At 33.3% G+C, this 24958-nt stretch overlaps 1 protein-coding gene across 9 annotated transcripts in view; it reads right to left on the reverse strand.

The window, feature by feature from the left end:
- The window catches only part of ADGRL2 (adhesion G protein-coupled receptor L2), a 201299-nt gene that overhangs the window by 155313 nt on the left and 21028 nt on the right, over nucleotides 1–24958 (reverse strand). For all 9 annotated transcript variants that reach the window (XM_070367794.1, XM_070367792.1, XM_070367799.1 and 6 more), the window contains exon 2: nucleotides 10008–10180. In XM_070367794.1, coding sequence (XP_070223895.1) covers nucleotides 10008–10080 — 73 coding nt within the window. In that variant the 5' untranslated portion in view covers nucleotides 10081–10180. The remainder of the gene's footprint in view (nucleotides 1–10007; nucleotides 10181–24958) is intronic.

Raw genomic sequence — 24958 nt, forward strand, 5'->3', positions numbered from 1 at the left:
TGGCTTTAAAAAGCTAATGAACCTAATGAACTTCATGAATAAATAAATGTAATTTGTGATCTGTATTATCATAAAGCCAAAATAAATTAGATGAGTAACTTTATCTCTGACAGGAAAAGAAAATAAAATTAAAATAAAGAAATAAAAGCTTTGATTATACATAATACTACAAAATGGAAAAACCATTAGATGATCTTAAGTAGAGCTGTTTTTGATAACAGGTTTACATTCAGTACTCTTTTCAATAGGTTTACATCCTTACTTTTGTGGTATTAACATGTCAAGGTAATAACATTGAAGTGAAAATGACAATTCTTAGTTTGAAACATGTTGACTTTGAAAAGTTAGTAAAGTATAAAATTTTCCTAAATGAATTAATAATATACACTTTGTAATACCTGACTTTATAATGCTACTTTAAGTAATAACAATTATAGTATAATGCTATTAAAATGATGCTTCCATTTAACAGAATGAAAGTAGGCCAGATCAATGGGGAATAGAGGAAAATATAAGGGAGAAAGGGTCAAACTGCATTGTTACTCAGGGATTTTTCAATACAAATCATCAGATAAAAGGTCAGTTGAAAGCATACAAAATAGGTCTAAAAGTGTAACAAAATGCAGAAAAGTTCAGTAGAAAGTTCCAAGGTAGCTTAGTTCCTTTTTTAAATGAAATGAATTATAAAACTGAAAGTGATAATATTTTAATATTTCAACTGTGCTGTTAAGTAAGGTAAGAAACAAACTTCAATTTGCAAAGGTAGAAATCAGTGTCATGCAAAACCTGATTCTCTAAATATTTTAATACTTCAAACTCCTTGATCCAGATGTCCTCTCACAGATCATCAGCCTCAAGATCACCTGGGAGGTTATTAGAAATGCAGATTCTCAAGGACCATTCCAGATTCCTGAATCAGAATCTACATATTAACAGTTTCTCCAAGTGAATTAAGGAATTTCCTGCTGGCTCAATGGTAAAGAATTAGCCTGCAATGTGGGAGACTTGGGTTCAACCCCTGGGTTGGGAAGATCCCCTAGACTAGAGGAGGGCATGGCAACCCACTCCATTATTCTTGCCTGGAGAATCCTCAGGGACAGAGGAGCCTGGCGGGCTATGGTTCATGGGGTGGTAAAGAGTTGGACACAACTGAGCAACTAAGACATCACACATAAAGAATCAGACACACCTGATCAACAAAACAACAAAGTGATTTATATGTAGATTTAAATTTTGAGGAGCACTAGTATAAAGAAGATTAAAAACATCCAGCAAGACCTCCCTTACATTTCTTCTCCTGTACACATCCCTTCCTGAACCTTCCTCTCCTTGTATCAAAATATACATTCTCATTTCCTAGATGAGTCTTCCTGTCCTAGCACTGAATCCCATTTCCCTTCTTTCTGCAAGGGAGACCTGGGTTCTATCCCTGGATTGGGAAGATCCCCTTAAGAAGGGAAAGGCTACCCACTCCAGGATTCTAGCCTAGAGAATTCCACGGACTGTGTATAGTCCACGGGGTTGCAAAGAGTCAGACACAATTGAGTGAATTTCACTTTCACTACAAACAGTCAAAAAAGAAAATTATAAAAAGTACTTTCTTTAAACAATAGAATGCACTTAACCTGCACCACATGTCTCTTTCACTTTACTTACAACTTTTCAATCAATCTGCCACCATCAACCACCTCACCACAGCATTCTGTCATATAAAAGTGGGTCGCTTAAAATCCAACAAAGAGCTCTCTCCCCACTACCAACAGCAATGCCCCATCAACCCTTTTTACTGTCTTTGACTAAGTTATTAAGTCCTGGACACTCTTACTAACCTATTATATTGATTCTAATCAAAACCTAAATTTAGTATCAGGCATATGTACTGCTTGGTTTAGATTTTAGTACTACAAAGAGAAAAAGAAAAATCAGTAAGTGGAGAGAGAACTAATGATTAATACAGACACACACACACATTAGATAGACAGGTATACAGCGATATAAGAAATGCTCTATAAATAGCCAGCAAAATAAAAGGGAATTTTACTTAATCTTTTTTGATTAAATCCTTATATGCAAAACAAAACTCTACTTTATCTGAATCCCTCTATTGTTTCCATAAAATTGTTGTGTTTCTTGATATTCTAAAATTCTCAAAATAAAGATTATCACTACAGGGTATTTCAAAAAGTATTTTAATCACTAATGTCCTATTTTTTGCTTGCCAGTCTCGCTTTCTCTCAATTTAACAGGAAAAATTCCTTAAAAACAAACTTTATTAAACAGACTATGCAAAAACAAATCATTTCAGTAGCATTATTATTGGAATCATAACATTAACATTTTCATCCATAGTTCAATCTGTGTAAATATAAATTATGTTTTTCCCTCCTTTTTTTAAAAACTATTTTCCATTACCATTTTTTAATTTGGGTATGTCCCAAATTCATCTACTTTGTTAGTTAAAATCTGATTGATTTCAAATGATTTAATATTAGTCTATTCCCTTCAAAATTAACTGAAACCTTAGCTCTCACCTTATAACAAAGTAATTTCCTAATGATTAAAATTTTAAATAAACGCATTTAAGAAACACAGGGAAATACAAGTGAATAAACATTTAATCTCAAGATTTTTAAGTGGAAAAATAATGTAAGACTTCACAGAAGCAAAGAGCTAAACATCAAAAAGTTGGAAAAAGAGATAAATAAAGCAAATCAAGTAAAATACTGATAACTGTTAAATCTGTGGCTAGTGTTATTTTATAAAATTCTTCTATTTGAAATTTTCTTTTAAAATTAAGCAATACGAATTAAAAGGCAAATACAATTTTTATAATAAAAATGACAAAATGGTATCATCAAAGAGTTTAAAAAATAAAAATACCTATAACGACATAAATAGAAAAATTGGGAAAGGTAATGAACAAAAAATTTACATCAAAATTACAATCCGTCAATAAGTAAACCCATATAAAATGGAAAAAAAACATATAAAATGTTTTTGTCCTCACAATTATCTCTCAAATTGCAAATTTAACTTACAATAAGATATTTCTTTTTTTTTTACATGACTGTTAATTCTTTTAAAAATGTAAATCAATGCCAGTAAAGCACATAAACTGGTATTTCACAGATTAGTAATCAAAGTGAACATGGGCATAACCTTTCCAAAAACTAGTTTGGAATATGTACACATGCCTGATATAATAATCAGAGTTCTAGAAATTCACTCCCAGAAAATGAGCAAATATGATGAAAAAGATATAGATATTTAATTTACTTAAAAGAAATTTCATTCAAATGGCCAACAGATAGGGAGTATTAAATCAGTTTTGACATATACACGATAAATTATAATGCAGCTGTTAAAATCTTTTATCTAAATATATAATGACAAGGTAATACAAATTATGATAATAAAGTAGAAAATCAGTATATGGAAAGGAAGAACCTAATTTTGTTTTATACATTGTAATTTTGTTTTATCATGTGTGTTAGGGGAAACAAAGGGAACTATATGGTGGTTAGTTATATTTAGGTCCTAGAATTATGAACAGTTTTAAATTCTTAACTTTCTTATTTTCTATCCTTTCTCAGTGAGAATGTATTCAGGAGAAGGGGAAAACTTTTAAGAAAAATAAACCCTCAAAGCAAGAATAATGGTGAACATAAAAGTCAAATTCAGTAGAGTCCCATGCTGCTAAGGAAGGATTATAAATGTTGTTTTGGTTCCTAAAGCTCTAAAGCTCTGATATGGAATTCCCTTCTCAGCCTTACCAAAAGATCCCAGGGCCAAGGCTAGGTATTCTCCTGGAATCACTTCTCTCAAGTTGACAAAGGAGTTCAAGAAAAGGGTTGAAAGATGTCATGAGATATTCACTAATCCACATTGATGTCTAATAAATGTAGACTGCACGGCTGTCATATGTCATTCTCTGTCATTGTAGGAGGTGAAAAGAAAATAAAGAGTACCATAGGGTACCAAGCATATGTTTCAGTAAGACACTCCCTTAGTAACGTGTCAGATAAATAGTTCTTAGAGAAATAGCGGCTCTACATTAATACTCATATGTGCTCAATCATTTATATTATCTTAGTCTCTAATACCACAGTACATAAAAAAGTGAAAAGGTGTATTAATTCCAAAAATGAGGCAAGAGATTCATCAAAACTGAAATTACTTCAGAGGAATGAACACAATTACCATTCAGCAAAATTAAGGTGCTCTATATGCCTCCTATGCTTTTAATTAAGCCGCCTTTAATATACTATTGATCATTTCAAACTGTAACAAGAGCTGTGATAAATGTCTAATGTGAATATAAAATCAATATTACAAAAATTCACTTTTGTATGGACAAATTTATGACCACTTTACTTTTTAGCAAATTACTTCATAATACATTTATTAAATAAATTAATTAAAGATTAAATAAATTTAAAGATTTATTAAATAAATTAAATAAATCTTTGATGCAGTCTTTCCAGTAAGAACACAAAAGTTTAAAAAAATTAAACAGCCAAGCAATAGAGTTTTATAGAGGTATGTTGCGTGGCTGTTGTGTGTAACACACTGACTTATAACACTTTTCCACCAGCAATAGACTTACTAGTGAATCAACAGAGATCATGGACAAATTAACCTTTTCCAAATACTGGAAAAAGAAGCAAGAGAGGCTTAATCTTAAAGTGGAAAATGAGAAGAAAAAGTAAGAAGAAAAAAAATCAACAACCGAGCACTAGAACTTAATCTCCATGTATATTAAATATGCATATTTGGACACTGAATATTGGTATCTAAAATCACCAAAGTATATTCCAAATTAACTTTCTTAAAGATGCTACTGTTTCCAACAAATAGATTAATATTTTGTTTTTTTTTAAATTTTGAGTCATAATCAGAACTGGTAAAATCCTAGTAGGAGTACTCTGCAGCATTTGGTTTTTAAAAGATCGGAGGAACTTAATATAGTATGTAAGTGGCATTAATTATATTTATATTTTTGATACAGAATTATATCACTACTTATGTAGAAGAAATCTGCTGCAAATAAATTAACCCTGCACACATATAACACAATAAAGAATATTTAAAGTGTCCTAAGACCAATATAGCTAGATACTTTCTTAAGGAATAAAATCACATTCATCTGCACTAAAAATATAAATAAAATCATTTTAAAAAATGCTTTGTTTCAAATCAGTGTTAACTTACATAATTTGCAAATTAAAAAAATAAGATGATATTTGCCATGCAGTGAACACAGATATGCTGTACAATTCCTATTAATTTAATGGGAGTTAGTTTAATAGGAGTGATACAGCCAAATCCCCATGTACCTTGCTGAAATTTTCAATCTCAAGTCAATTTTCCACTTGTTTTCTTTCTCAGTACAAAGTTTAAAAAGAGAAAAAAAAAAAAAAATCCCCTTTTGAAGCCTAAAATTATGCCCAAGGAGGCTGATCAGAAGGATAAAGAATCATATGAAAATGTATAGATAACTGGTTACCACTTCTGAATCACAGTGAATTAAATCATAACTTTTTCTGAAAAAACCTTTTAAAGTTAGTTTATATCCACACCCATGTTGCCATATACCTCACCTCAACCACCCATACACATATACTATCACAGTGGTTCTTAACTGTGATGCTGAGCAACATCAGCCTCATCCCAGAAATTTGTCAGAAATGCAAATACGTGGGCCCCACCCAAGAACTTCTAGGTGATTCATCTGCTCCTCAAGTTTAAGCACCACTGCAGTACTCTATTCCACATCCATGCTATTCTCTATGTTGTTTTTCTCTACTGCCATGCTCACGATTGTCTTTACCAAGCTTGTTCAGCCCAAATTGAGATTCAGTTCGAGAATCAACATCACTTCAGGCTAGAAGCATTTCCAGACACGTACATACTCACTCAACTACACTTTATCCCAACGCTTCTGAAATATCACCATCATGGCACTTATCACTCTGTTATTACAACTGTTTAAAGCTTTCAACTATTGAGACTATGACCCTCTTTAAAGATTTATGCTATTCATGTGATGGATATAGAGTGCTTACCATAAGTCAGGCATTGTTCTAGTCACTTGCATGTCGATGAACAACAAAAAAGATCCTTGCCTTTGTGAAGGTGACTTTTCTGTGTGTGTGTAAATATAAATTCTGAACAGCTCATTATATGTATGTAGAAGGCAATGGCACCCCATTCCAGTACTCTTGCCTGGACAATCCCATGGACGGGGGAGCCTGGTAGGCTGCAGTCCATGGGGTCGCTGAGGGTTGGACACCACTGAGCGACTTCACTTTCACTTTTCACTTTCATGCACTGGAGAAGGAAATGGCAACCCACTCCAGTGTTCTTGCCTGGAGAATCCCAGGGACGGGGGAGCCTGCTGGGCTGCCGTCTATGGGGTCGCACAGAGTCGGACACGACTGAAGTGACTTAGCAGCAGCAACAACCAATAAAAGAATGAAAGATTAAAAGGAATAAATAAATAGAGGTCTGAAAAAATATTTATGGGCAAAACCAGGTTTTTAAAATTCATATGTGACCCCTAGATCAACTTTTTTCCTGCCACCTAACTATATCCTACAGCCAAACATTTTTTCCTGAGACATCATTAACACAAAAGTCACTGTAAAATGTTCTTAGAAAATTTAAAATATAAAAGCTTCTAAGATACTACTTCTACAGCTATGTTCTTAAATTTCCTTAATGTGTGTGTGTATATATACATATATATGTATGTATGTATATAAATATTTGAAGCTCTATCTGGCATATCTGGCATTTATACCTGGCATAATAGTTTCTCTGAAATAAGGATAAGCAACAATTTAATGAGTTAATTAACTAAAATTTCAACTAATAAAATCTAATTACATACTCACTGCATAAAGAACTCAACCTGATATCCATATTGCCTACTTTGCTGAAGAACTGCTATTATTTGTAACTTGTCACTTTGGCAAGCCTTCATATATCTTGACTTATACTTGCTAGGGCTCCATTATATAGCATAATTTAATTCTCCAGGACACAAAAATTCAATTTACTTCCCTACTTACTGATACATGATTCCACAGTGAGTTACTAGTCTTATAAAAACTGGCCAAAAGAACCAAAGCACAACAAAACTGATTTTTGAAAGGCTTGAGGTTAGTTCTCTGGGAGTAAAATAAATTCTAAAAAAAATTCAGAGTATTTTCTGTTTTTTTAATAATCATTTTTCTTGAAAATTTTAAACATAACTTTCAAAAATACACAGGAAAGACTTGCAAGGATAAACAATAAAATATTGTTCCTACTTTGCAAAAATCAGTAAATTTCAATGGATGAAACTTTATTCTATTAAATAGTAGCTTATAAAAAAATGGAGACAGATAGCAATGTAAGATAAGCTAATTCTAACAACTAAACCTTTATACAATTAGCTTTTACCATGGTAAAACACACAAAAATAAGCTTAGTGATCTGTTCTTTAACATGCACACAAAACATGACCTAACTATAATATATGCCTGGACTGAGAACAAATATGTAATTCCTTCTTGCATATGTGGAAATTAACCTTTCATATACAGACATGTCAAACAAATCTAAAATTATGTTAAGTCTTTAAAATCAAATACTAAGGTAAAACACTTCTCTAAACAGAAGAAAAGAAAGCCTTGAAAAGGAAGGCACGGTCCCTGGCTGAACACAATACACAGGCTTTTTCTTTTTTTTTTTAGTCTAAATTAATTGCTACTACTTAAAAATCTAATGTCTGGTTTCTACTGAAAAATCGGAAGATTGGCAAAAGCAGGCTAAATACTGGAAAGGCAATCATGGGTCCCCCCGCAAGCACTTTCCTGCATACTGCAGACCTCCAGGAGTTATTTGAGGTTTAGACCCCCGCACAAGACCACGAACTCCTCAAGAGAAGGGACCGTGCCTTGCATATGTCTGAACCCTAAACAACTGGCTCAAATTTAGTCACGCAATAAATGAGGAAGGAGGAAAGAAACCACCTAAAAGCCTTATCTGAGTTTATCAGCAAAGATTCAGGAGCTGACACAAAAAGTGCTCATTTCTGTAAGATCTAAAAAGGTAACAATCACATAAGGGACCCAAAGAAACTCAATGGCTAAAAGGTTAATTTTATATCTTCTTTCCTGTGCTCTCATACCTAACTTTGATAGGTTTTCTCTATAGGTGTTCATAGAGCATTATCTGCTGGCTGGCAAAATAGGTCTATCACGTCACATAAAACTTTTTCTAAGACAAAACCACGTGACCCCTGAACAATGTTGTTAACAGTGCGGTGCGCAGTAACTGTGTGTGCTCTCGCAGCTAGCAGTGTGGGTTCCTCCCAGGTTCTTTTTACCTGTAGGAGGGAACTGCTTCAAAAGTAACACCCCCTGGCCTCATGTGCCAAAAAATGAAATTCTCTTAACAGCAGATATGAATCCTGACCTAATAGGTGACACTAGAAATAAAACTGCAGTATCTCATGAAAAAGTCACTAGTTTGCTAGCCCCCTGCTAAGTTAACCAACTGTGTCAGTAAAGTGGTCTCTATTTTGATTGGAAATTTTTTTATTATGTGGACTAATGAGCCACTGATCCACACTTTTTAAATGTATGAAAACATTCAAATATAACAGCACGAATTCAGTTAGTGTCCCCCCTCCAAAAACAGATGCAAAATTATACATGACACACAAGATTTTCATAATTTCAAGCCAGAGATTGATATTAACTCAGTTTCTGCTCATTGTTTATCATTACAGTACTATTCATTCAGACACTACATTTTAATGTTAGATTTGATGTATCTTTCAATTCTGATGTAAAGAGCAATATCTTCTGAAAATAAAATACTAACCCATTTGCAACTTTCATATGTGACTTAAACCCAGGTGAGCATTATTTACTTCCTGAACACAAAAGTTCTTACTTAAAAATTTTTCTCAACTTGTTATTTATCTAAATTATATTAAGTTATATCAATATATTGAAAGTAGGGGCTAGAACAGAAAACTGGTAACATTTTGAAGCTTATTACAAAGACATTGGAATTATAATCTACTATCTATTAGTTGATAGTATGCCTCTTTTTTCCCTACCTACTATTTTGTTAATAGGTATAAATGGGATGGGACCATTTAAAAGTACATATAAAGCCAATTTTAAAATTCTAAGACATTTTCTTCAAGAATACTTAATTGTGACAAAAAATCCATTACATTTTACATACATTTCTCAGAGATTGTACATTTCTTTCACAGATTTTCCATACTGAATACAATGACTACCACTACCAACTAGCCATAAAATTAACATATTTTAGCGCCACATTAACTTCAGACCTACTCTGTAAAAAAGCACCTGAAAGAACGTCATTTTCACATGGAAATAATATGTAACATTAAAAAAATAATGGATACCAGAAAATCCATATAGTAACTATGGTTTCAATTAGTTAATTAACCCTCTAAGTGTATTCTTTTCTTCAAAAATCAGGTCTATCTTCAAAAAGATAACATGAGAAAGGAAGAACTAATAAAAAACACCTTTTTCCAGAAAATTAAAAAAAATTATTTATAAGTTTTAGAACAATGACCACACACTTAAGAAGCAGACAAAACTAAAGATGAAATGAAAGAGTTATCATGAAATATTTTCAATTTTACTGGAAAAATTTAGTCAATCAATAAATGTAAAATATATACCAAAGCAAAGCTTTTGGTTTCTTCTCTCAGGACTATTTATAATGATTATATTTATAAATATATGTAAAATATAAATTTAGACTTCTAGCACTTTCTATAATACACAGCTATGTAAAAAACTAATTCAATCATCAGAAAAAGAATATGATATTCAGGAAATCTATTTAATGCTTAATTCTAAAATAATAAAAAATATTCATTCTAGTCACTCCTATATATATATAAAAAGATTGACTATTTTAAGTTTTCCTGAACTTAAAAAGTAAAAATTTAAACTGTATCTTACCTTCTGTATTCGGTAAGAAGCTGATTATAATGATAAACCACAGACTTCGCATTCTGCAACCAGAAGACACCATTATTGATCCCTTTAAATATTTTCTTTGTATTCCTTAATGAATCTAGTTATAAATGCCCAGCTTCATCGAACCCAGCAGTCTGCATCATTGATCCTCATATCTGAAAAACAAACAAATCCATCATTTACTCTATGATCCTACAATGTCACAAAAAATGAAAAAACAATAGCCACAACTCCCCTCTTTCCAACCTTTCTTCCCTCCTTCTCTGAAGCATAAAAAAAGCCATATATTTTGATTCTATATTCAACAGCATTCTGAAAACAAAGCCCCCCAAATTAAAGGTAATCAAAACATATGAATGCACATAGTAGTTATATAAATTCCCAAAGATGAACTTTTCTTGGAAAGATTAAAGTTATTCCAGAATAAATAACTGTCTTTCAATGTCATGTAGTAGTCTTTTTACCAGCTTTAATATATTAATACAATACCTGCAACAAAATTTCATAAATACATATACTCTGCTTCTAGTGATGGTAACAGCAGTATTATCTACTATTTTATCCTATTATCTAGTAAAGTAGATTACAAATATAATGAAACAGCTTATTTTTCTACTCAAGGGTGTACAATTTTTAATATATGGTTGTAGCTTTTATAATTATGGCATTCCAAACACTACACTGCAAACTGTTATTTATCTGACTGCTAGTTATTCATAGAAATCATTTAATAATGTGATTGTCTCTTAAATATTTAAGGTTTTAGATTTTCATATATGAGTTTTTCTTACAGCAAAACTTAGTAAGGTCAAACCCATGTCCTTGAGTAGTTTAACCCATCCACTGGACCCAAATAAAAATCTAGACCATAATGGTTATATATCTCCAAATTTGCATCACCATCACTAAAACGAAGAGCCAAGTCTAATTCTAACTAGCCTTTAAGTGCCCAGTTTTTCAACTGAAGAGGAAAAAACCAACTCAGGTGTGATTTAATCAGCATGTCCACGTTCCCAGGGTCACATGAAACCAGATTATTTGCTAGGTTCTACTGCAGTGTTTTACTCCTTTCTAGCATAGCATGAAGAGTCGGACACAACTGAGGGACTTCACTTTCCCTTTTCACTTTCATGCATTGGAGAAGGAAATGGCAACCCACTCCAGTGTTTTTGCCTGGAGAATCCCAGGGACAGGGGAGCCTGGTAGGCTGCCGTCTATGGGGTCGCACAGAGTCGGACACGACTGAAGTGACTTAGCAGTAGCAGTAGCAGCATAGCATGAGGAGTCAGAGTAAATACCATAAATACCAGCCTTACAATATACACACTATGAAGGCAGTTCCCAAACAGAGCCAGCCTCCTCATCTAGCATCTGAGCGGAAAGAAATTACAAATTCTTCCTGTAAAGTCTTCCCAAGCTCTCCTTAACCTTTTGCAAATGGTTTTTTTAAGTGAAGCAGTGATGGGTATACCTACCCACATTATGAGGTCGTGTCTATAACTCAAAATGAACTCTTACATTATTTAGATGCTATCTCTAAAGCATTAAGAAAATGTAAAAAAACAAATTTCCCCTAGATAATGTTGAGCTTTTTATTTCACAGCAGTTAAGGTATTCTGAATTTGCTACCTGCTTAATGCATCATGCTGCTGTGCTTAGTCACTCAGTTGTGTCCAACTCTTTGCAACCCCAAGGACTGCAGCCCTTCAGGTTCCTCTGGCCATGGGGATTCTCCAGGCAAGAATACTCAGTGGGTTGCCATGTCCTCCTCCAGGGTATCTTTCCAACCCAGGGATCTAACCCAGGTCTCCCGAATTACAGGTGGATTCTTTACCAGCTGAGCCACCAGGGAAACCCAAGAATACTGGAGTGGGTTGCCTATCCCTTCTCCAAAGGAACTTCCCCACCCAGGAATCGAAGCAGGGTCTCCTGAATTGCAGGGAGATTCTTAACCAGCTGAGCTACCTGGGAAACCCTTTAATGCACCATATGTGATTCTATTATAGCAGGTCACTATATTCTATTATCAGTTTCCTACAATGTAACTTCAATGGAAAAAAAGTCAGATTCTAAATGGTTTGGAACACTGATCAAGCTATAAAGTCACTATCTTGCTTTGGCAACAAACATACCAGAAAGAACATAAAAAATTAATCTGAAGCTATTATCTAGTGTTTATATATGAAGATTCATAGAACTACAAAAGGAATTAGCAAGACAGTCTATAATGAGTTTATTTTATCATGCCTATAGTTTGAGATAAAGCTGTTTCCCTATATACACTCCATGATCCATAACCAACCTATTTTTTCAGCTCTCTCTAAAACCTGTTAAGACAAAATTAGGCATCATAATGAAAGGAATCAGAACTGGCTTACCTAGTTCTAAGAACACCTCAGATGTTCTTAGAAATAAAACAATAACAAAAGGAAAAGCAAGCTTCCTCCTCAATATGACAAAAATACACAAAGAAAAAAGATACATCAAAATTAATCTGATAGAGAACACATGGCATACAACCCTGCAAAACCAGCTGGCTCTCTATTCATTTTTCACTCTGAGCTCCCAAAGAATATTCAGAAGACAAAACTGAAAGTAAATGTTTCGTTTACAATTGCTGTACAAAGTACCTGCCTTAAAACTGCAAGCTATTTTATATAAAGCACAGAGAGAAGTCAGATAATTTCATGGCCTGTCACATTTAAAAGGCCAATCATGAACAGTTTCTTAAATGCCACAGACTGGTCAATGATTGTATCAAGCAATTAGAATAACATTAATATGTGGAAGAGGTGCATTAATGTTACTTGCAGTAATTAAGTCAGCCTTTGGAATGCTCCCAGTTCAAGCAAAGAATTCTGACTATCCAGATTTTGGCTGTAATAGGTACTTTTATCTCAATGAACGAATGCATATGGGCTGCTTGCCTACATGCACAACTCTTGAACACGTTTCCACTTTCTTCAAGCAACTCAAGATCAGTGTGTCTTTGGTCACTGGCTATTTGAAAGAGTCCTTGTTTGTGGGAAGAAATAGAAGGAAGAAATCAGGGACTGATGACTGCTTTGTAGGAAACAGCTGCCAAGATAGGAAAACCTCTGTTAGTTAAGGGAAAAGGAGGAGGAAACCACACAAGCCAGACCTCTTTTGTGGTCTCTGGCCAGGATAGAACATTTTATGAACTGATTTAACTATACTAAAATTTCAGTGTATTCTTGAGGTTTAAATGTGAAACACAATTTTAAAAATACACTCTAGTCAATTATAAGACAGTATAAATGACTGTTTCTAACAGAAAGAGATTCCAAAATGTAACAAATTTATGGCTTTTTTTCCCACACAAATAAAGCTTAAGTCCATCCATCTGTCTGTTCAATGAGTAAAAGAATATCAAATTGATTATTCTCATTCTACTACGTACAGCCACTTTCACATCAAATAAAATTATTTTCAAAAGTTCAAGCTTTAAATGCAATTTTGAAAACAATCAAAAGATTTTACTGCTGTGATTCAAATGAAAAACAACCTTCCATTTTAAAATGTTAATGAAAATTGAAATACTTAGCAGACCACAATTGGCTAAGGACAGAATGAATAAATAATCAAATATTAGTCATATAATGTTTGTCAAATAATCAAACATAGTGAAATTAGTCCCAACAAAACACTGCTCCTAAATCAAACTGGAGCCACAAGATTCTCACTGGCATAAATGGAGCCAACAGACTTGTCCCTCAAACTCTATAATTACCTGCAAAAGGCAGCTCATTAAGTGTTTCACAACGCAAAACAAAAACAAGGAACAAAACCAGGAAAAGGCTATTACACTTTAAACAGAAAAGACTAAGGGATTCCTCATATTAAAAAAACAATTTTTTCTTACCCTTCCCAAGAACTTCAGGGAAAAATTGGGAGTATGAAGGCATAGCGCACAGATGAAACCCCTCATAATGCTAAGCAGCAGTACATTTCTTAATAAAAACTGAAATAGAACATTTCTACTTAAATTATGAATGACTCTTTTCTTATCCTTATCCTTTAAAATTCAAACAATTTCATCCTAACCCTGTTTCTATAACTACATGACACTGTCTAGCAAACCTCTGTCAAGATTTTTTTTATAAGTATCCTACTACTCTGTCATGTAAAAAGTCAATTAATGCATCATTACTACTAAACCTTCCAAAGCTCAACAACAACTTCCAGGAGCATACCTCAGCACTGTTTATATCCCAACAGTCCTCAATGTTTTATACACTACTTAAAATGTATAGTTAGCCATAGCCATGTAACAGTAACCTGCTTATATTTATTAGCTGCATTAAATATCCTATGCCTTAAATTGTCAGCAAATTTAAGAAATCCTACTAATCAGTTTTAGTATCTCTGTATTTATGTTACATTACTAAAAAAATCATACTTAACTTTATATATGTTGACATCTATTTAGCAAAAATAGAACAAATAAAACCCATTTGTTGAAAAGCTCAATGACAGAAGCAGGATATAGCACGCTTCAAATCAATGGGGAAAAAAAAGATAACTTAAATTTTTCTAAAAATGGTTAACTGAGGTTGATATCGTATTAAGTGCACAGCCACTATAAAGATTCATATCTAAAGCTTTATCTTTGATTTCTTCTCATGGACACTGAACTACTGTGAACACTGGATATTAAGCCCAAACAACCAAAAGCATGAGAACAGGAAAAAGAGCCATCTAAGCAGGAGACCTAACAAAGTTACCCATCCTTGATATCATGTACTAATGCTGTGTAAAATGAAACATTAATGCTTTGGGTAAGCATAAAATTCTAAGCACTAAATGTATGTCAACTCTAAATGAGACCTAAAGATTTCTGCACAAAATCAGTCTTTCTAATCTAATTTGTGCTATAAAATTATAATCATTATGGGACAGAATTTACTAGCAAATAAAAGCTGCTCTTCTAAAAACTATAGTTACCAAAACAACAGGATGATACCAACCCACTCTGCCCCCACTGAAAAGATTTAGAAAATGAAAAATAAATTACAGAAATTCCCCTTCTTTTAAATAGAAGAGAAAACATGGACACCCTTGGGAGTTTTCTTTCAGTAAGCTGCAGAAGTAAACCCCTGTTATCACTAATCAAAAAGTCTTTTTTTAACTCCAGACCTTTGACGTTCTTTTCCATTTGAGTTTATTTTCTTTCCCTTCACAAGGATAGGGCTGGGCTGGAAATGCTAACAGGGATTTAAAAACCATGTGGCCAAACACTAGTTGCCACTATCTTTCTCTGATTCATTTCTGCACATATTGGTATCAAATATACAGTACTTGCATTAAACTATTTATTTTAAAGTACCCTTAACATTCATTTTTGGTCTTTATTGAGTCTTCTGCATTGTGAAGACACAGATTCTCCTGAGAGGACTCAGAGGACCAGCAGAAAAGAGTTCAGGAACGCTCCAGTAAATTACACCTGCTATCTGCTATAATATCTAGGAGTCATGCTGAGCAGGCAAAAGAGGCTTGTACCTGAGGACACTTGGGAGGCACAGACCAGGGCAGTCTGCCATTCTCATTAAAATGCTTCCAGTTGAAATAATAAAAACAAATGGCTGTCATTTTCAAACGAATGCAGGGGACATTTTATGACTGAACATAAAGTTGCAAATGAAGTTTCAAAAGAAGAGGGAAAAAAATGAAGCTACAAACCCAGTTCAAAATATTACCTTATATAACATGAAAGTTGATGGCTTCCCCCAGCAAAAAAAAAAAAATCATAAATCCATTTGTTTACAATATTTTGTACTTATTGTTAAGTTATAGTATACCTACAATGTAGAATTTAGTGTTTTCCCCAATCTGGGGGAATGGGAAAGCTATTTTTAAACAGGAGTTCTCTCCAAAATTGACATTTTATTTTTTAACTTTCTAATTATCTGGAAATTTCATGCAACTTTTTTGAATTGAATATAAATTACAGGTACTATGGACAGAAATATTCTGTGAGCACCTACTATGCTAATATGCAAAAGAAACACTGTGTCAGACACATATCACTAACCCTTATATAAAGGTCAATATTTAAAGGTCAGAGTCAGAAGTCTGAGGCTCAGAAAAGAAATTCCATTACTGGAAGTCACTCAGCTAGCAAGTAGCAGAGCCTGAATTCCAATCAAGGATAATTACAAGGACATTTTTCCTTAGGTGCTAAACTATTCACTCAGCAAACATTAACAGGATATACCACATGATAAGTGCTAAGAAACAAAAGAGACAAAACTCCTAACCCTAAGGGAGACTACATTTTAGCTCAATAATAACCTTTTCTAAATAAAATGCTACAATTGCCTGGCACATAGCTGCTGCTGCTGCTGCTGCTAAGTCGCTTCAGTCGTGTCCGACTCTGTGCGACCCCAGAGACAGCAGCCCACCAGGCTTCCCCGTCCCTGGGATTCTCAGGCAAGAACACTGGAGTGGGTTGCCATTTCCTTCTCCAATGCATGAAAGTGAAAAGAAAGTGAAGTCGCTCAGTCATGTCCAACTCTTCGCAACCCCATGGACTGCAGCCTACCAGGCTCCTCCGTCCATGGGATTTTCCAGGCAAGAGTACTGGAGTGGGGTGCCATCGGCACATAGCTAGGTTCCTCCAAAATGATAGACTACACAGATAAACTAAATAGTTTACTTATATTATTTCATGAAATCTTCACAACATCCTGAGGAAATACAAAGTATCATCCCCAATTTCCCTTAAAATGAGAATACTTAACCTGTTCAAGGACAGTAAATAGTAACAGGACTGGGATATAAGACCATGGTCTACAATCACTATTGTCACTAATTAAGTAGTTCAGATAAACCTACTCACTTTGTGTGTTTCATTATCTTTTCCTTTGGAATCAAAAACAGAAATAGAACAAAGTCATTTTGGGATTATCAAAGTGAAGAAATACCAAAAGAATAATGAGTTGATTTTCAAAATGTTTACATAAGTAAAACTAACATCCCTCAGGTAATGATAGCTAAATGTTAATTTTTAGTATTTCCAGTGAGCCATCATAATTTTATTCATTTTTAGTGCTAGTTTAAGTACTCACAATATATGTTATAAATTAACAAATTATTCTGGACAGATGAATCTTATGAACCAAAATACCTGTGAAGTTGGTTATGAGTCAAATTACAAACCTAAGTATTTCATCAAATAGAATTAACAATGAATCATAATAGTCATGGAAAGAACGTTTTAATGTTAATATCTATGATATTATGGTCTCATCACTGTTCATGCGAACAGAAAATAAAAAATTCAATGTTGCTCATGAGATGCAATCTTATACTCAGCTAACTATACTGGATCCTTTGTTCATAAATCATTGTTACTAGCCATTCTCTGAATCAATATTCAGATTCCCTCTTGGTCTATACATATAACCACTAAATGAAATAATAATGACCCAGGATCTGCCATATATTAGATCATCAATATCACCATCAGGGGTTTCTTAAATGTAATGAGGTAATCTGAGTAAAGTATGTCAAATGAACTTAAAAATGAAAAATTAACTATAGAGAATACGTGATGAGAAGCTGAAGAAAATTTTGTGAAGTATATAGCACATTGCCTTTTATAATCAATAAATGATAAAATTCAGCTGCAAGCTATGTCAGTATATATAGTGTCATCTCAACTTGCAATTCTAAAATAAAATAAATAATGTTAACAATAAAATTGCATGTATGTCAGTTTAAGCCAATGATTCGTGATTACATTCTAGATATTTTTGATACTGAAATGAGTGTTACCTATTAATTATTATATTTATGCATTGGTCCTGTGTTAGGTTCTAAAAGGATTATGAAACAGATGAAGATATGATTGCCACTTTCAAAAAATTAAGTCTTCTAAGGATAATTAAATACATTAGAAAATGATTAAGACCCCAAATATGCATCAATAACTGCTAAACTCCTCAAAATTTAATGGTAATAAAGATACTTTACACTAAAATTATGAAAGAGAAGAGAAATAAAATTTATGAACTTGTGTTTCCCTTGAAAACCTTGTGTACCTTGCAGACTTAGGTCAACCAATATTATCGCCTTTGTGGGAAAACTACACACGATCAAACAGCAAGATGACATAAGGGACTTCTTCCAAAAGAGGCAAGTTCCTGTGCCTTAACCAAGGTCATTCTTCATGAAACCCTGCATTCCATACTCTATGTTCTGTGTCTACAAGCAAAACTTAAAATAACAGTATTTTATTGCTGCTAAGTCACTTCAGTCATGTCCAACTCTGTGCGACCCCATAGACGGCAGCCTACCAGGCTCCTCCATCCACGGGATTTTCCAGGCAGGAGTACTGGAGTGGGTTGCCATTGCCTTCTCCATCACTACTTTTGAAAACTAACTTCATTAACAACATTAGAAATAAAGCTGTAGCTTAAGTTAATGAACAGAACAGACTCTTACTTCCAGTGTTAGACTGAGATTCTATGTGGTCTACAGGTCTGATTCTTTAAAGACCATTCAAAGACTTGTAGGGGAAGGAAAGAAAAATATTTATAGACACAATTAAGAAACAGCATGGACTGAATTATTTTGAATGATTAAATATTTTAAAAAATTAAAAACATAAACTGTAGTTCATTATAAAATTAAAATACAACTTTATGTTTCAGTGCTTCTTAATTACTAAACTCACGGAGTGAGGGAGGTATGTGGTTTTTAGAAGAAGGATTTTCAACTTTAAAATATAATTTTATAATCTCTATTAAAATTTCAGGTAACATTAAAGTGGGAACAAAACTGTTTAATAAAAAGAAATATTGCTTATAAAAGGCTGAGAAAAACTGACTAGAAGCTTGAATTACCTGTCAAGACTCTTATCTGGTAAAACATGTATTTCTGCAGCATTTCAGCAATTTTTAAATAAATCTTCCTAATCAGAATACTGATATTTGTGAAAAATATACCCCCTGTCACTCCTCCACATAAAAAGCAAAACACTGTCCTTAATAATTACCAAAGATAACAAGTAATTCTTCAAATCTCTTAATCTAAAAATTATCAATAATATCCCATTATGTTTAGAAAGATTAGAAGCAAGAAATTATACAGACTGATATTATAAAGTAGAGATCAGGAAAAGTTTTTCTGTAGAGGAATAGATAAGTAAATATTTTAGGCTTCAAGGACCACAGCATCTCCATCACAACTATACAATTCTGCCTCTATAGCACAAAGCCTGTCATAGACAATGTGTAATGAATGGGCATGGCTGAGTGCCAATAAACTTTACTATAAAAACTGCCAGCCAGTTTACCAACTCTTGCTCCCATACAAGACGGGGACAACTGAACACAGTTCAGTCAAATAATGAACTGATCAATATCAATGTCTACCAAAATATTCAAACCGACTTCAGTCTATTATTTTAAGAAATATTTAAATGTTAAAGATAAATTAACCATGTTGGAACAAGAAAAACAAAATAAAGCAGCATTATATTGACCATAACAAATTAGTGTTTCAGTGTGTGTGTAACAGAGCCAGATGGACAGCATACAGTGATTGGGGAGAAACTCCAGAAAAGAAAATAAAAGGCATTACCACAGAAGCTATATCTTACTACTTTGGCAGGGTAGAAGGTAAAACCAATCAAAACAGTAAGTAATGGGAGGCTGAAAAATAATGAGGTTTAGACAAGGACCCTTGAGGTATTCTACCACTAGTATGATGGTTTCAAATAGCTGTCAGTAAAAGTGGATTCAAACTTGTGAAATTTCTGTCAGCACTGTTATTCACTCATATGAAATACTGGATATATCTCAGTCCCACATACTGTATTCAAAAGGAAACTACTAAATTCTAGTTTCTTCAATTTCTGCTATAAAGCTAAAAATTCTACAAAACCAAAATCACCAATCTTACTCCAAAAAATTATGATGTCACAATAAATACATACATTTCTTTTAGAACAAAAGTATTTTTAGAATTTTCCAATTCCCTATATCTAGTCTCTTCCCAGTCAATATTTGACTGCTACTATTATAGTAAATACTTTTATTTTCTGCAATCTAATATTTCTTGAAATTGAACAGCCACACTGTAACATACCACAAGAATAATATTTCTAAGCTACAATTAATAGGTATCACATTTAAAATACACGAAGGCTAAACTTTTCTATCAATATTATATATAAGACAAAAGAGCGGAGAAGGTTACAAATTTTTAATAAGAGCATTATATTATGGTAGTAATAATCTAGGTGTTTTACTGAAAGTGAAGTGGATTACTGTAAATGAAATTTCAGTCCTGAAAATGTCCTTTCAGTTTTACAGATAACACAAAATGACTTTTTTTCATGTCTCTAGCGATAAGGATAAATTTGCCACACATTTAAATGGTGCCTTCACACTTCCCACCCTGACTCATGAATTAATAATTTAGTGACATTAATACAAGAAGATAAATGATAAAAAGGTTAAGGCTCATGGGTCAACTATATATCATACTTCTTTTAGCACAGCTAATACTTCTCTGCCAATTATAGCTAAAACTTTTTAACAGTTTTCAATAGCATTTTTACAATCTAAGTAGCAGCTTATGCACACACAATTTCACACAATTCAGGCTTAATAAATCTCCTGCTGGTACCAAACAATCATTCTAGGGGATTAAAGTGCAACATCTGTTAACATTAATAATGTTTTATATAGTCACATGTATTAAAGAGGACTCTACACCATTATTAGTCTTCTAAAAATCCTTCTAGACCAATATACTGATTTAGCATGAATTATGCATTTATGCTTCACAGTAACAAAGAAACACATTAATGTGAAATGGTAAAATTAAAAAAAAAAAAAATCACACCCACTATGGAGTAACAGATTTCCTTTGACCTAAGCTTACTAAGTATACCAGTACATGCACAGATACATACACACACAAAATTAGCTCAGTCTCTAAAAGTTTTTAAAACCAAAAAAATCCTCTGAAGAATTAATTGTAAGTTAGGATAAAATACACTGCTGTGAAGATGAAAGTTACTTCATTTTCAGGTAGTACGCATTCACTCACAGTTTCATTGATTCTTTCCCTGAGATGTCTTAATCCCCTTTCATTCCTTTCATTCCCTCTGCCCTTACTTCTTTCTCAACTTGTATAAAATTTCTTGGCTAATTTCTGGCCCTCCAACCAACTTGCCGACTTCTATTAGATTAATCTTCCTAATTTCACTCTAAACCATAAAAATGTGTAAAACTGGAACTAATCCTAGAAATCACTTTATACATAAGACAAAAACGCTTAGGGTTGTGACTTAACAAAGGCAGATCTCAGAAGTGCTGATTTGCAAATTTTCTCTTAAGTACATATATTATCATCTCACTGTAATTTAAGTATCACAACAAACCTAGTATCTCAGTTTTAACAATAGAGGGACTGGAGGGGCAGTGGTAAAAGGAAAATGTTTTTTAAAAAATTGGCAAAAAGTAAAAAACAGGAATAGAGCCCAAAGGGATCTAACTTTAAAAGTAATTCAACCCTCTATTTCTGTCGAACTTGATTTTGAATATGCCCTTCAAATTCTAGTTAAGATTTATTTTCACCCATATAGAAAACATTCCCCTCCTTTCCACCTAAGGAAATTCTTTACAAACTTTCACCTATGCCATAAAGCCAACAAGATCCCCTCCAACTAAAAAAAAAAACAAAAACCTCTTTCTTAAAATTCCTTCAATCACTATGTGTACCATTTGTATAACAGTGATTGGGTTGGTTAGCTTATAACTCCTCTTCAATTAAGCTTTTAAACTATCATAAAAACCTCTTTTGTAAACATTTTCAATATTTATTTTTCTTCAATGTAAGTCTCTTCAAACCAAAAAAAGAAAAATGTCCAGGATACATACTCTGTTCAAGGCACTGAATCTGGTACTGTACAATACAATAATGTGGAAGATTATTATAACTTTTAATGGATGTTAATTACTATAATTTTTAATGGATTTCTTTTTAGGCTAACAACTAAACCTAAGAATAAACATCCTTTACTTCCTACTCTTCCTCTTTAACAATTAAAGTAATTCAATTTTTGGAGCATGGGAGGCTTATCCTCTCCTCTGCACCTTTCTTGGCATATTTCTGCTATTCCCTCTGCCTAGAATCCCTTCTGCTAACGGCTCTTCCTCTTCCAAGACTCATTTTAGGCCGATCACTTAACTATCTTACTATGTCCCTCCCTCAGCCTCCACGTCACACACCAGAGGAATATGGCCATTTGTGTACAAAATACAATATGCCTACCACTAACACAAGATTCTGAAGTATTTTCAAAATCATGCGTTAAATGAAAATAGAACACATGACTTTCACATCTATAACCTCAGTTCGGGTACCCTTGAGTAATGCCTGGCAAATAGCATATAATAAATATTTTCAACAAAAAAGGAAAGAGATTAGGTAAATAGAAAGGAGAGAGGAAGGAAGGGGTGAATGAATAAACTGAATGTTCAGGAATCGATCTGAGAAAGATAAAGAAAAGTAAATGAACTCAGAAACTGAAGTATAAAGTTGAAAAACAACATTTTTAAATGAGAAACAATTTAGAGAGCTCCTAAAATAGGGAATTTTAAGCATTTTTTTGAAATACTTTAATATTGAAGAACTGCCCATTTAAGACACAAAAAAACAAAAATAGCTTTTTTTCAGAAGTTGAATTTATCACTGTTTGGCATAAAATAAGTTTCTGTTATCATTTATAGAAGTCAAATAAACTCCCTCAAGGAAGTTTTAAAAACCACCAAGCCTCCTCACTGTAAGAGGAAGCAAAAAGGTCCACTATTAGTCGGGAAACTAAACCTACAACTTAGGCCCAACTAAACTCAAGTAGAATAATCCCCTGATGAAGTTTTTCTTTAAAACTTCAGATTTCCTTCAACTTATGATGGGGTTACTTAAATCTCTATAAACACATATGAGTTGAAAATATCTAGGTCAAAAATACATTTAATGCATCTAACCTACCAAGCATCATATATTAGCCTAGTCTAAACTAGCTTCCTTGGTAGCTCGCATGGCAAAGAATCTGTCTGCAGTGCAGAAGACCTGGGGTTCAATGCCTGGATCGGGAAGATCCTCTGGAGAAGGGAATGGCTACCCACTCGAGTATTCTTGTTTGAAGAATTCCATGGACAGAGTCCAGTAGTCTTGCCTGGGAAATTCCATGGACAGAGGTGCCTGGCAGGCTACACGACTGAGCGACTAACACACAAAAACCTAGCTTATCTAAAATGTGCTCAGAACACTCACAGTAGCCCACAGTTGGGCAAAATCGTGTAACACAAATTCTATTTCATAATAAAATGTCGAATATCTCATAGAATTTATTAAATACTGTACTGAAGATGAAAAACAGAATGATTGCATAGGAACAGATATTTGTCATTGTGGTTAAGAGCTGCAAATCGCTGCCATGGCCCAGCATCAAGAGAATATTGTAGGGCGTACAGCTAGCCAGTAAAGAGTCACAATTCAAAAATCTGAAGTAGGGCTTCTGGTGAACACATACCACTTTCACACCAAGGTAAAGTCTAAACATCTTAAGTCAAACCATCGTAAAGGGAAAGTCGAAAAATCTTAAGTCAAACCATCGTAAAGGTAAAGTCAAAAAATCTTAAGTTAAACCACTGTAAATCAAGGACCATCTGTATTTGAAAATTCAGTAATTAAAATACTGAAAATAACTTAAAACTTTAAAAAATACTACAAAATGTGCAATTACATAAAACTATATTAAGTATATCTGAGAGATCTGCTTTTAAATAAAACAGTATGGGGTAAATAAACAAATCTGACATTTATTTTCAAAGTACACTAAAAACAGGCAAGATAATTTTCTCTTGCAAAAATTTTTGACAAAATGGGCTTCCACATCTACATATTCTCCCAGCAATGTTTTGAATGAGAAAACACTGTTTCCAAAGTGAAATCCTCTTACAAGTCCATTTTTAAAAATAAAGATCAATATAAAGGTACAATAACATACTTAATCACCATTCAGAACAAAGAATGAAAAAATTAAAACCCACACCTCGTTTCTGCTCCAAAATTACAGGACTGACATTAGCATTCTAATCCAACACCAATCTCGGGCTTATATCTCACCTCTATATGAAAAAACAGTAAATTTCACACTGGGAATTAAACTTCAGCCTTAGTTTGCAGTTAAGGTATCTGACATTGCCTATAATGCACACAGGTCGGCACTGCAGATTTCTTTCTTTTTAGTATTTTTGATTTACTGCAGCTGTTGAAAAACCATGGCTACTTCTAAATCCTAACTTTCCACCCTTCCACAAAACAGCATTTGCAATTAAATTGACTAATATACAAGTCAAACAACGTTGACAATAAATCTAAGCAGCTTCTTTGCAGAAAGATGTCTGAATGTCAAATATGAAATTTAACAAGTTTTAATAATTAGACTCTGTAAATGGTACAATATATATGTCTGTCCTAATTTGGGAAGATGAGCTTCTCACATAATACTAATCACACTAAATATAAAAACACGTTCTGGCGTTTCACTAACTTAAATCTTGAAACCCTACAGCTACAATTTACAAATTTAATTTTATTAATATTTTTAATCAAACCATAGTTATTATTCAGCTTCATATAATGCAATTTAGAGTAGTTTTCTGCTGTGAATACCAGAACACAATGAGATTTTAATCAGATTTTAGTATTAGCCACTAGAAAACATTTTGGAAACCAGACAACCACCACCACCCCCTAAAAACCTTTCACTTCAAATTAAAGGTAAAGATAATCCACCTGTGATATCTAATTACCCACTGAAGAAAGAAATTGCAGAAGAATGACTCTTTGAATACTACAAAATATCTGATGCCAAAATTTGGGCCACC

The sequence above is a fragment of the Bos mutus genome, chromosome 3, assembly GCF_027580195.1.
Source record: "Bos mutus isolate GX-2022 chromosome 3, NWIPB_WYAK_1.1, whole genome shotgun sequence".
Lineage (NCBI taxonomy): Eukaryota > Metazoa > Chordata > Mammalia > Artiodactyla > Bovidae > Bos > Bos mutus.